Below are 14,531 nucleotides of genomic sequence, written 5' to 3' on the forward strand. Positions count from 1 at the left end.
TCTTAGGTAAATGCGTGTGCATGTTTTTAACACTTAACGTGGCGCTCCCGGGGCAGTGCCCCGTACCATACACACTATTTGTTCAGGATTTTTCTGTAGGCTTGCACGCCGGATAAACAGCGCAAGGAGCACCTTTCCCAATCACAAACATTTCCTTTGGATAAAAACATGATTTAAGCATTGTGGATCATGTCCTCTGTTGAATTATTCATCAAACAAAAAACAGGCGGATCATTCAAACCCTTCGTTTTCGTATTTACGAATGTATTAAAAGTTACTAATAGTATGTATTTGCCAAGTTTCCGATATCCGAGGGGTATGTTATTCTCAAACATTTAAACTGCCGGGCAAAATAAAGTATACAGCCATGTTTGATGGTGGCTAAAAAGGAAACGAGCACGAAATAGTTCCCAGTATTCGGGGGTGATGTATTTGATACTGGGATCATGGCTGTGTTATGGACCTTAAGTTTGCAGTGTTTCGGCAACCGTTTTCAGTCTAGTAACGTTTTGATAAGATTTGTAATGTTTCGGTCAAATCCAAGTGTGTGAGTGAGTGAGTTTAGTTTCCGCCGCGTTTAGCAATAATCCAGCAATATCACGGCGCGGGACACCAGAAATGGGCTTCATTCATTGTTCCCATTTCGGGAATCGAACCCGGGTCTTCGGCGTGACGAGCGAACGCTTTAAACCCTAGGCTACCCGACCGCCCCCTTATTTTATGGTGTTAATTTTCTTTCCCCTGGCAGTTTATTTAACAAAACGTTATGGACACGTTCATAACTGTATGCGGGAACAGCATGGTCCACATCACACTTGGTGTATTGTACAACTATACTGTGGAACGGATGGCTGCAATAAGATACCCGTCTGATCATGTAGCATACACAAACGGTTGGGAAAGCTGTTCATGCCTTCAACCACTGGTTTTACTGGTTCAAACTCGCATATACAGCCATTGATATAGGTGGAATAGTGTTGTCTATAGCGACACATAACATTCATCTACACTCAGGATTACAAATATCAACCAGAATGCAAAGAAAATTTTTAAAATTACCTCAGGCCAACATCGCGCGTTACAAATAAACAGTTTAAACATAGACTTCGTAGTTGCCGAATGTTCTGTTGTAACCGACAAAGTTTACTAGAATAACAAATGTATTGTACGAGCCTTTGCGAGCAAAAATAATTTATGTATTATTCCTAACATACGGCCATACGGAAATACACGACGGTAATAATCTCTTTTTCAAATAATGGGATTCTTAAAATATGTTTAGACGTTTTCTCTCACTTGGAGTTACTTTACAAACTGCGTATGAATATAACAATGGAGATAGAAAACTGCCCCATAATGATATAGTGCCAAATAATTTGCCGCCGTGTTTGTTTACAAAAACACCAAAACATCGGAACACCCTCATGTGAACGTATTTTGATAGTTTATTGAGGCAACAGATATTACATCGATGTATTTGGCTTATTAACGGAGTTTCTGCTTCTACGTGAATCCGTTTGCATAATTATTGGATCGTGATGCCAAGTTTATCGGACTGGTTTATCGCATCGAAAACGCTCTCCGTTACATGATCAATTGTTAAAGGAGTTCTTTTAGCTGAAAGTATATCAACCAAGACCGTGGTTTGTCAGTGCACGTATCCCCCTTTCTTCAAGGGCTACCACTTCTAGCGGTGTCGCAATTGTGACAGGTTTACCACCAAACAACTAAAGCACCAGAGTTAATTTACTTTGTCCGCCTCTAAATACACCTAGCCTTCTAACCAATCCTTCTCAATGTGTTTATGGGCTCGGCCCGAGTTTGTGTTTCCGTGCAGGCGGACAGACCTCGGCCAGTCCCCATACAAATCTCTATACCCAAAAAACATAGGGGCGACGCCTTGAAGTTGGAAATAACTTGAAACATAGTTTAAAGTAGTACAAATGGCATCTGTAATACTTTGGTATAATGACGTGATTTGTGGCGTGATTGCATGTTGCAGTTAACATGTATGCTACAAATAATTATATTTGGGGGTATTGATAAACGATACTCGATCACAGAAATAACGTGGAATTTTTATTTTTATTTTCTTAATTTTTTTATTTTCTTAGTTATGTTATTCTTCAAATACGTGTCTTGACCAGATTTAAAGGAGGCCATTGGCAGTCCAGGCAAGTTTGAATCAAACATCACTTTGTTTTGTCTGCTAACTTAACAATGTAGAAAACAATTTGCATATAATTACACAGAGATAATGTCACATTTTCCCACACTGCAGTAGCAACTGTTTTGTCTTTTCCGGAAATGAACGAAGGATCCTGGAGGAGTGTGCGTTTCTATGTCAAATTATAGATAAACATTATTGAAATATTTTGGATTGTTTGGATCCCAAACAATGGACGCGACGAATTAATAGAAATTCCAGTGATTTTGCCATTCTAGACCGATGTATTGTTTACATGTGTCTTTGTTAGACGACTCATGCATGTTTTTCGTTCAAATATGAGCAAATAATAACACGTCATATTAATAACCCTTCGACAAATATTAACGTCTGGTTTGTTAAAGTGACTAGGTGCCTTTCTTTAACTTGTGTTTAAACATTCTTCTCTCTTGTATGATTTCATGAAAACTACAAATCTAGGATTCAGATGAAAAAAGTTGCCCTTGAAGATAATGATTCTCGTGAAGTAAAGCAATACCTGTGTTCGCGCATTTCAACAAAGTAACATTTTACAAATTGAGTCCCTTGATTTGGGCTTTGCTCCCATATAAACCGACACGCCGTGGTATAAAAGAAATACGAATGAAGCTGTGTTTAACCAACTCACTGCATTACTCGTCTCACGACAGCTTAGGGACAAGGGCTTGATATTCTTGGGGAGAGGGGAGGAGTTGCGAGGGGTGTCACTAGAGGGGTGGGGTGTGGTGTGGTGGAAGGTGGTACCCTGACGGTGTTGCTCAGTGCTCATGCAGTCAACCACTGATTTGTTCTGATGAAGTCCATGAACACGGGTATGGTGTGGACAAAACAAGGATCACAATCACTGCGAATCAGTTTCGAATTACCATCAGCGGATCCCGACACATCAAAGGGAGCTCACTTTGTGCGATGAATTCCATTTACTTACAGACAGCTGTGATACAGTTTAAGTATTTCTGAGGACAGCGTTATCAACATTTTCACACTCATTCATATGTAATAAGAATCATGTTTTGTTTTAAAATTATCGTGTCTCTGCGTCCGTCCGCCGTGGTGTTTGCATGTTAGAACAGTTTGGTTGGTTGTTGTTTAACGCCGCACTCAGCAATATTCAAGCTATTTGATGGCGGTCTGTAAATAATCGAGTCCGGAACAGACAATACAGTGATTGACATCATGAGCATCGATCCACGCAATTGGGGCACGATGACATGCATCAACCAAGTCAGCGAGCCTGACCACCCGATCCCGTTAGTCGCCTTTTGTGGCAAGCATGGGTTGCAGAAGACCAATTCTAACCCGGATCATCACGGGGCGGTTAGAACAGGCGCCCGGGAATCCATGATGTGTGTGAGAGGTGACTAAAATGATCGGGCGGTCAGGCTCGATTGCTCATACCCCGACGATGTGGGACGTTGCTCATAATATCAATCACTGGTTCGCCTGAGCCAGACTGGAAAATGACTGCATGCAGCGTGATAACAACATACAAACACAGGTTCACCATTTCGTCAGTAATGGTTGTCATCATGTATGGGTTGTTCTTTCCTCTGATAATATGAAAATCCAGAAATTCCTCATCTTAAACAAAGGTTCATATTGTTCAGATTATTATCTTTCTGTATTTCAGGTGATAAGGATACCCTGAAGGAGAAGGTCTCAAGCAGGGAATACAACATCAAGGGACCAGTGAGGGTATGTAATTACATAATGAAATATATGTTGGTGGCAGGTAGCCCACCAAGTGAATGTGACTGAGAATAGGTGTACGCCGCTTTTACCAATATTCCGAAACTGTCACGACCGAGGGACATCAGCAATGTGTTTTACACATGATACACATGTGAGGAATCGAACTCGGGCCTATGGCATGACGGGCCACCGCTTTGACCATTAGGCCAACCCACCGCCCTAGTCCTTAAAGTAAATAATTATTCTTACAAATACGTCTTTGTTTATACACCCTCAAGCATGGTAATAGGTTAGAAGAACCAGGAACAAAGCATACTACTTGGGGACATAGATATATAATGTCCCTTTTAATCCACGATGTTATTCCATCGGAAGCACGTTTCCCAAGGGACAGTAAATACGCCTCATTCATCTGCATGTTCAGATTGGTATTGTACATGTACATATACTGAATAAAACAAGTAATGGGTCATGAATATTTTGCGGATATATTTTATGGAATTGTGTGCTCAGTCTTTACTACAAAAAAATCCCCCAAAATATTCATGATCCCTTAGTTATTTTGTCCAGCAGGGTATGATTATGAATGAGTGAATGGGTTGGGGTTTAACCCCGCCTTAAATATTTTTCTGTTATGTCAAGGCACTTAAGATTAACGTTTGGGAACCCCCAGGTGAAGCGTGTCATAGATAATGCTGATGGTGTTGCTGAAACAGGGATCATAATCAGCCTCATAAACTCAGATCTTTTACTATACGATGCCTCACTCTTCATCTGGCTACACCCCCATAGAACTATAGAAAGTGAACACTGAACGAAATCTGACCACCCAAATAAAGAATGCTTGGATTTTTGATGCCAATTCGGTTTCATGTCTATACCGCCTCGATTTAGAGAAACAAAGATCTTAGCAAAGAAACCCGACACAGAACACAATACTTCCCTGCATAGTACACTCTTGTGGGTACAGATGCTGTTGTGTTCAGAAACGATGTATCAAATATTAACTACAATATGATAATGTTGCATTATTGTTTTTTGCATTGGGAACTCCTCGATCTTCGTTTACAAAAACACAGAGATCACATATGCTCGGTGGAATGTTTTACTCGCTCGTACTGAGAATTAAGTAGCCTCTACGCGAGCTCCCATAGAGGTGGCCACAGTCAAACATTTCATAATAATCGGATTGGGATCATAACCAGGTTTAAACAATATTCGAGCTATGATAAGTGGATCCTGACTTATGTAAGGGACGTAACTCTGCAAAGTACATTCCAGTGCCTTCGACTACTTGATCACCGACTGTATGGACAGACAGAAGATCATTTTCACACTAAACCTGGGATTCGAACCCACAAGCACCTGGTAACTAAGATTTATTAGACCTCTGGGCCAACGTGATCTCACCATGAGCATAAGAAACATAAAATGAGCAAATCCTTGAATACCTTTGGTATCCCTGACTTGAATCATGAACTCACATGTATATAGTGCGCAAGAACACATAGCCATCTGAGCCACCCGTCGCGCCTTTACTGTCTCCAAACTCAGTTCCTTGCCAACAGCAGCATTAACCTCGTCACTCATAGTTGTCTCATCACAGGGGCTGCTGGTACATTTGTCACCTACAGCCAATATCGGGGACAGCCAAACGAGGACAGCCAATATCCACACTGCTAAGACAACCCCAAACAGAAAGTTTATTCTTGGTTTTACGGAGCAGCGAGACGGAACTTGACCTTTCTCACTAATCTATTTTTCAATTAGTCACAGCCTGAATTATTTCAACAGCTTGAGGCTAGTTTGAGATGTTTCAGTAGCAAAATCAGGATCCCAGGGTAAGCTAAATATTAGTTTTCCCAAACCGTTCATGCAGATTTTTAAATATTTTTTAATCGTATGTGTTTGGATATATCACAAAAGAGATTCAAATTACGTTAAGATTGTATAACACTACGACAAAGAAATTATTTTAAAATCTTCTTCTGAAATTTGTGTCTAAGAAATCTCCGCTATACGTAATGGAAATACGTTGTCTGAAGTTCAGAGAACCAAAACTTACAGCAAAAACTGAAATAGCGTCGTGAAATTTATCATTCATGTTTTTTAACGAACCTGATTTGTTTCTATTTTATTCTAATGAACATATCTGACAACTTTCAAACAAATATTTTTTAATATCCAGAGATCGATATAAAGTAAAGCACAACACGTTTGTACTCAATTTGAGTCAAATATTAGAAAAGAAACACTTTTTTCACATGTGGTGTCGTTATGATTAGTGTAATTCTTATTCTTATGAAAACATCGTTCAATCCAATATATATTTTTAAATATTCACTATTAAACTATAACAGATCCGTGTCATATTTCGTCGTTTAGTTCCATTTAAAAATAAACAAATATTTGTTAACATCATTCGTGAAGAATCTTTTCAAGCGCCATTTACTTCAATGATCGACAAATTACATTTCCTAGGAGTCAAAGCCTCGTAAACACTGTTCATCCTACAGAAAAGCTTCTGTAAGACTCTCATTATCTCTAAAACCAGCTCCGGTTATTCTTAAGGTCAATGGACGCAATTTACGATCCCCCAACCTTCGTCCCCGTCACGGAGACGCAGTGTTTAGTCCTCCCGACCCCAGACCACCAACCTACACACCTTGACGGGGCAGGTAGAACAAACACGAGCCGGCCACAGCTCGGAACGCTCACCTCGGTAGGTGACATGCCGTGAGATCTTGCTGTGACTTCATGAACAGTAGGTTCGTCGTCTCTCGAGACCTGTGGACGCTTGTCACTGTATTTTCCTACATTATTAAGGGCAGTGGCGTGGCTTTGTGGTTAAAGCGTTTGCTCGTCGCGCCGAAGGTCCGGGTTCCATTGTATTAAAATATATACTTATAAGAATATGTATTTACTTTAAGGGTTAGGGCGGTGGGTTAGCCTTGTGGGAGAAGCGTTGACCGTCACGCCGGATGCCCGAGTTCGATTCTTCACATGTGTACAATGTGTAAATCATATTTATGATGTCCTATGGTCGTGATAGTGTCGAAATAATTATTAAAAGTGACGTGACATCATGCGTACTCAACCAATCACGAACTCACTCCATCATTAGTATGCCTTTTATTGCCTTAAAATTCGTACTCACTACACCATTAATAATGAACGGTGGAATAGTCAGGTGGTTCAAGTGTTAGGCAGTCACACAGATGTCCCAGGCTACATTCTATTTTCCGCCAGGACTATAGCAGTAATAGCTTGGACTGACATTGCAGTCAAACGTTGTAGCCTTGCTTTGTATAATTTTCACACAAAACCGTATTCAGAGGAGTGTTTTGGGTTTGTCAGAGTCTTTACGATTACGCGATGTGGGGTGCAAAATGACGCGAACGGGAAAGAAAATGTGCATCTTTGTGCTTAGTCGTATATAGTTTCCTTCCAAGTAATGTTCTTGTTTTGTCCTTATCGAGAGCGTGGTGGGATGACCTTGTGGTTAAAGCTTCGCTCATCAGCCGAAAGCCAGTGTTCGATTCTCTACATCGGTACATTCTGTGAAGCCCATTACACGCGCTCCCATCGTGAAGAAGCTGGTGTATTAAATTTGAGAAAAGCAGCTTCAAACCTTACTCACTTAATCACGTTACTGAACGGTGACCAGAGGGTGAAAAGTACCACATGAGTGACCACAGGGGGACACATGTTATCATGTGTGAACACAAGCGAACACAAGTTATCATGTGTGAACACAAGCGAACACAAGTTCACATATGTGAACTGACTGATTTAGGGTGTCACCTTCCCCAGATGGCGTAAAACAATGTTCAGAAGTCCATGTGAACATGTAAGAAATATTTGGGAGAAACTGTATATCTGGTTAAAATCTGTTGTGGAAGGAACCATTGATTTAAACAGAGAAAATGTTTTGTTTGGATTTAAAGGCAAACACAACAACCCATTGAATATTGTACTTTTAATAACAAAACAAGTAATATACAGACAATGTAGGAAAGGATTAAGGCCATATTTTGAACACATACAGCATGAGATAAAAAGTTATTACAATGCTACAAAGGTAATGTCATTCACAAATTGTAACTATGCAAACTTTTTTAGTTTTTGGTCTTCCTTCCACACTTTGTTTAAAAACTGAACAGTGATACAATGATACAGTACTTGGACTTTACAGGCAAGAATTTATTGTATGGAAAGATGTACATTTTTTTAAAAATGTACCACAATTATATTGACATGACATGTATATATAAATGCTGTACCTGCGCTGAGATGAATAACAAAAAATATTTTTTTAAATGTTCAGAAATCACCCTTGATTACACCGCCCCAAAGAATTTTCATACCACAAATTCTACCCTCAAATTCACATCTCACTATGATCATGGTTCTTGGTGAGGAATGTGTAACCAAACACTCGTCTCTATTAATACTCCTCAAGATGTCTCCATCTCTGTCGTTCTAGACATACGCATGTTTGTTGAGTTGTGGCCACATTTCGCCATTCCACGAGAAGTGGCCAGATTCAGCCAGCCGGCCCGTGGTCAGTATATCGGCCATGTGTTTGTGACGTTTAAACAAATGCACGAGACAATTGTTTGGAACCATTGCTATGTCGACATTGGAATGATAGTTAAAAGCACGGACTGTCAACTCCCACCTTCAATTGTTATAGGGTTTCAATTAAGACGGTGTCGCCAGCAGCTTGTTTTGACGAGCATGGTGTACCTTTCACAACTCAATTACAAATGGAGTTGACATGAGCGGTTTCCAACTGTAGCGTATACCTACGAAGAGAGATGGGTCAGTCGTCTGAGGCACTCTAATTCGCAGTACAGAGTTATCTCCCTTAGAGGCGCCCTTAGTCGTGCCATAAACGTATGATCGTGGGGTCGAATCCAAGATTCGCCCTGAACATGTTTCTATCTTCTTCAGCACCATACCCAGTGGGCCTGGGAGATTTTTCAGCTACAGCTACACAACCAGATATTTTTGGGGTTGTTTTTTTTTTCATTTAAAACTATGAGCCTGAATTTCTTTTCAGAAAAATACCTTGCAACAATGTCATTTTTGTGGCAAGTAATTTATTTTTTGAACAGTCTGAAGCATATTTGTTTTTTCAAGAATTGTCGGGGACAATTTATTTGTACCTTGCAACAATGTCAATTTAGTGGCAAGTATTTTTTTTTTGAACAGTCTGAAGCATATTTGTTTTTTCAAGAATGGTCGGGGACAATTTATTTGTACCTTGCAACAATGTCAATTTAGTGGCAAGTATTTTTTTTTTTAACAGTCTGAAGCATATTTGTTTTTTCAAGAATGGTCGGGGACAATTTATTTGTTTTCGATAAATTCCCAGGCGTGAGGGTCATGGTTCATAGAGGAATGATAACTTACATATCCGTATGCGCGCCAAAGTGAGGATGGTGGGGCAGAATATGGATCCATACCATGTGCTTAAGTGTCCCCTAATATCAACATCGGATGGCAATCCTAGGTGATGTGACGGCGTTGTTCCTTCCTCACGGACCAGTGTTATAAATAATTCAGACGTCAGTAGAAACCGATAACAGGATCATTTCATATTCGGGAAGGTGAGGGGGTAATTCATTTCAGAGAGTGCCGGAAATAGTTTGACCTCTTGTTATACAAAACAAAATTCGTGTTTACTGGAAATGTTGGATGACGTGGACAATGTCCTGAAGCAGTGGCCGAAGATGTATTCTGACCAACAGAAATCCAAGCAACGGACACACCCACACCCACACCCGCAACCACAACCACAACCACACCCACACCCACAAACACCCACACCCACACCTACACCCACACCCACACCCACACCCACATCCACACCCACACCCCACCCGAATATTGATTGGTTGCCTCCTAACTGTAACCTCATAGACTCCACCAAAATCACTCACTCCTGACTGTTCCTATAAAACGTCATGCCATGTTCACATTAGTCTGTGTCTTACAAAATACAGGTTTAGAGAATTTTGATGATCATATCTTTGTTTCTATCAGCCAATGGAACTCATACTGAGACTAGAGTACAAGACGGGCACCGACCTTCCATGGCCAGTGGCTCAACACATTGTCCAGCTCCCAGGTCAGACAGCAGACTGGACCTCCCACAGACCGCAGACAACGTGGGTGGAGAAAGGAAGGAGGGGCGTCGTTAACGATGCCGTCGTTAGAGTCCAAGTAGGTCTTTTAGGCGAAGCTAGCTCCACTGAGAAATTAGAAACCGTTACTTGTTATTCTGGGTTGAATTTGTGAAGTCCAAAATAATGTGTTCGGTGAACATCCTAGATGTCCTGAAAATATTGTATGAAACTATCTCGGCTCGTTCTGTATATTTTAAAGAAGTAATCCCAAAAATATCCTGTGTCTAATAAAATATCCCAGACACTCTTCCTCTCCCCCAGAATATTAAATTTGGGTCCCTTAGGAATCTCTGTTACTATAAAAAATGATCCCTTAAGCTTGAACAGAAGCCCAACGTATCGTGTTTAGATTTGATCAAATGGAGCCGACCGCCTCCGTGGTCTAGTGGTAGAGCGTCCGCCCGGAGAGCGGAAGGTCCGTGGTTCGATCCCCGGCCGCGTCTTACCAAAAGACGCTAAAAGATGGTACTTATTGTTACCCTGTCTGGCGCTCGGCATTAAGGGTCTAAGTGTGATATTCATGTTAAACTGCGGCATGGTATCTCAGTGGGCTAGCACTATAAATCGGCATCAGTCCGGACTAGTACAGGCAGCCACACACACACACGTGCATGAACGTCGCTTTATAAGTGCAATAATCTTAGACGCGACGTTAACCCCAATTTCACCTCACCTCACCTCAACTGGAGCCTGGTCATGATATTTGAAGGACATTCCAGAGTATCGGGTACAACAGGTAAAGTATGACCTACTGTCAGTCTCTGGGTTACACTTTGCCAAAAGCCTGTTAATGTTTGCTTGTAACTTAATTTGTTTATGGTGGGGCAAGTCTAGAGAACAAACACGCATGGTGTGAAGCAAGAGCAGCCATTGTGTTGGACAATCAGGTACTTTAAACGCAAGAGTGTGGCACCCTCCCAGGGTTGATAGGAAACGAGTCATCAGGAGTAAGTGTATCCAAAGATTGACTGACACAAAGTAAATACCCAAGGCGGAACAAAGTCAAAGGTCCTTGACTTGCCACTCTTTACATTTTGCAAAAAGATGGTTGTGGTTGCCAATTGTGGTTATCATAAAACACGTAGCAACATTTGCCTCGTCCAATGTTTAAAAGCATTGGGTTTTGAGTGAATTGTGTTCAGAGTGCTCTGTGTATTTTCTTATAGAAATGATTGCAGGATTGGTGAGATATATACCCTAATAATATATTAAACAGGTTGATGTGACTGTTGTGTGATGAGTCCCATCTTCATCCTATTCAAGTCACCAGTTTGTACCCAGACTACACCTGAGAAAGAAGATGTGTATATTTGGCCCCATTAACAGGCATCGTATAATGATGTCCATTTATCATCTCATTGACCATCTGAAACATGCCATGCAATGACCTTTATGTATGATGTCAGATCCAGTGTGCAGACACCTTCCATGGGCCCGGATGTGACGTGTACTGTGACGAAGAGTCAGGTCAAGGTCGCTTTACCTGCCTGGAGGACGGAAGTAGGAAGTGTGATATTGGATGGACGGGGATCCTTTGTGATACAGGTACACATTGCTGTGTAGTGAGAGTGCTTTGGATTTAATGCTGCTTTGAGAAGTATTTCCAAGTTAGAATATAGCTACAGCAACTTATAAAAGAGTAGTCTTAATGGATAGGGTGGTCAGCCTCGTGTCCCCACGTGGAGCGTTGCTCATAATATCAATCACTAGATTATCTGGTCCAGGCTTGATTGGCATATAGCTAACAATACTTCTTTAAACAACAAACACATGAAGAAACAAATATCACACATTTTTTTCAGCTTTATAGGACAAGATATCGGATTGGTTGCACGATCTATTCTAAGATGATCATTGATTGGTTAGAAAGGTTACTAGTAGAACTAAATAGGACACGGTGTCGTCAGTTTCGAGGGTGATTAATTCACCCCAACTCCAGGGCATCCGATTTCTCTTAATATAGTTTTAGAACACAAAGGTTTGTTAATAACGGTCGTTCAAAGTAAAAACACATTTTTTCAGCCACGCCAATGAACAATACATACACTGTCGAGAAGAAGCCATATTTATACTCAGACCACAGCGATATCATCAACGACGTAGGGACTCTTTCTAGACAGAAGCGGCAGCTAGTGGATTCAAGTGAGTACTAAAAACGTCCGCCTGTAAGGGACAAACAAAATATTGGTGTTCAAAAATGTGTTGTGAAAAGGGTAATATTGTTCGGTTTCATTCTTTAGAAAAAATTATTATGTCCTGATGCGGGAACCAATTAATGGTAAATAGTCAAATTTAGTAAACGGTCTCTAACAAAAATGGCAAATGGTCTCAAAGAAAATGGTAATATATCATTGCGTAGGTTTCAGTGAGATGAGTCACCTTGTTTAAGGTTCGGTTGATACTGTAACTGTTAACTGTATAAGTATAGAACTTGATCAAATGTTTATCCTTTCTGACAGTTAGTGAATTTCCTTGATTTACACTTGTGTAAATACTGTAACTATTTATTTATAAGCATAGAGCTTGATCCAATTTTTATCCCATCTCAGCAAATGGCTAACAATGACTCTCCTTACAGATCCCTGTAGACAGGCGCCGTGCAAGAACGGAGCAACATGTCAGCAGCTTCGTGCGGAGCAGGGCAACTACACGTGCATCTGTAACCCTGGATATACGGGCACTCTGTGTGAACGAGGTCAGGGTCACAGCCTCATTCTGGCAAATCATGTATTGCGGTATCATATCCCAACTGTTTAGTTGCTATCATATTTTGCCATCATAAGCTGGGAAGTTCCCATTCGTTATTAAACCGAAATCATTTTAGTTGACTTGGGCCTGGGCTAGCACCTGAGGTTGCAGGAGACATTTTAATACCGGAGACAACTACATTTTACCTCCAGAATACAAGGATTCTTAAAGTCATGCGAATAGGCTTGTCTAAAACAATGAACCATTACATCCACGTCGTCGCGTTATTTTAGGTCATATGGAGAGACCGGAAACGTAATTACTTTTAGCTTAGCAATGATTTGGATTTCAATTGAGGCAGTAATTTCAGGACCAGGGTCCGTTTTTTTATATGTTTCGCTGTTTATGTCTTCATGCATTAACCTAAGCTGATTGCACACCATTCAGTGAGTGGGGCCTACATCGCTGAAGTTCCATGTTTCAGGTATTGATGAATGCGCCAGCAATCCTTGTCTCAATGGCTTCTGCATCGACGAGATCAACTTCTTCAGGTGCTCCTGCAACACTGGGTTCAGAGGACGGTTATGCGACGAAGGTGATTTAAAGTGCTCTATGTGTTCATTTGTATATTGCAAAACTTATATATTGTGTGAGAGAGTGAGTTGGCCTTTACCCCATGTGTGTGGTGAATCGAACCAGGGCATTAGGCATGGCGAGCGAACGCTTTAGCCACGTAGCTACCCACCGCCCCCTACTGAAGAGGCGTGAGTTATCTTGCCGTGTTAGGCTTCGCAGAGTTGCGTTCCAAGGATCAGTCCTATGACTATACTTGTTGATTTCACCAAAGTCATAGACATCTGTACAACCTGTATCAGTTCTTTCTTGATTGACATTACAGAAATGTCAATTAAAGATCTAATTATGTATGTTTCTCGGTTTGTCAGCACCATACCTATGCCCGTGTGTTTCACCAAAGTGTAAACGTCTGTGAGACCTGCTATAACTTCAGGCTTTCCTTCCACATTAAGCTGACACGACGTGGTATAACTGGAATTCTGTTCAAAACGGCGTTAAACCAAACATCTAACAAGGATAGTTTTCAAATTACTTTTCCCTTGTTTTTCATCCATGTAGACATTGACGAGTGTGCCACGTCCCCCTGCCAGAACGGCGCTACCTGCAGACAAGAGAGGCCGGGGAAGTACCAGTGTATATGTCCAAGTGGTTTCACCGGACGTCGGTGTGAGGTGGACATTAATGAGTGCGCCGTCTTCAGCCCGTGTTGGAATGAAGGGACCTGCAGACAAGGGCCACCTGGGACCTACATCTGCGACTGCCCCGTGGGATTTACAGGTAAGCGTCGTACTCCAGAAATACAAGAGAGTTAGTAATGTGTTATACGTATGTATTATTCATCCTCGTTCAAAGAAAAGACGAGGTACGAAGACAAGGTCCAGTTTGGTCCACTGAAAATGTCAAATATTAAACTAAACGACAATTTTGTAACCAATGTATGAATTACCTCAGATATGTTAAAAATACTGACAAATAGCCTTTTTTCGTAATTGCGCTTAAACCTTTGGACTTCTGACATCTTCAAGAACATAAGAATGATGAAAAGGCGGATTGTCCAGCTTCAATGGAGAATCTAACTATTAACAAGTCCTTGACCAAAGATAAAATTTGTAACACATGGTTCTAATGTCATTATCTACTTCTAAGAAAATTAGTTTTGGTCAAAGTCTGGATCG

General features: G+C 41.0%; 1 protein-coding gene across 1 annotated transcript in view; it reads left to right on the forward strand.

Moving 5' to 3' along the window:
- Positions 1-14,531, forward strand: part of LOC139442975 (fibropellin-1-like) — a 44,277-nt gene that overhangs the window by 14,737 nt on the left and 15,009 nt on the right. The window contains exons 3-9 of the mRNA XM_071223900.1: positions 3,837-3,901; positions 9,950-10,129; positions 11,499-11,637; positions 12,115-12,234; positions 12,671-12,787; positions 13,265-13,375; positions 13,915-14,133. Of these exons, the coding sequence (XP_071080001.1) occupies positions 3,837-3,901; positions 9,950-10,129; positions 11,499-11,637; positions 12,115-12,234; positions 12,671-12,787; positions 13,265-13,375; positions 13,915-14,133 (951 nt within the window). The remainder of the gene's footprint in view (positions 1-3,836; positions 3,902-9,949; positions 10,130-11,498; positions 11,638-12,114; positions 12,235-12,670; positions 12,788-13,264; positions 13,376-13,914; positions 14,134-14,531) is intronic.

Source organism: Haliotis cracherodii, unplaced genomic scaffold (genome assembly GCF_022045235.1).
Source record: "Haliotis cracherodii isolate W230 unplaced genomic scaffold, xgHalCrac1.p SCAF_5, whole genome shotgun sequence".
In the NCBI taxonomy this organism is placed as follows: Eukaryota; Metazoa; Mollusca; class Gastropoda; order Lepetellida; family Haliotidae; genus Haliotis; species Haliotis cracherodii.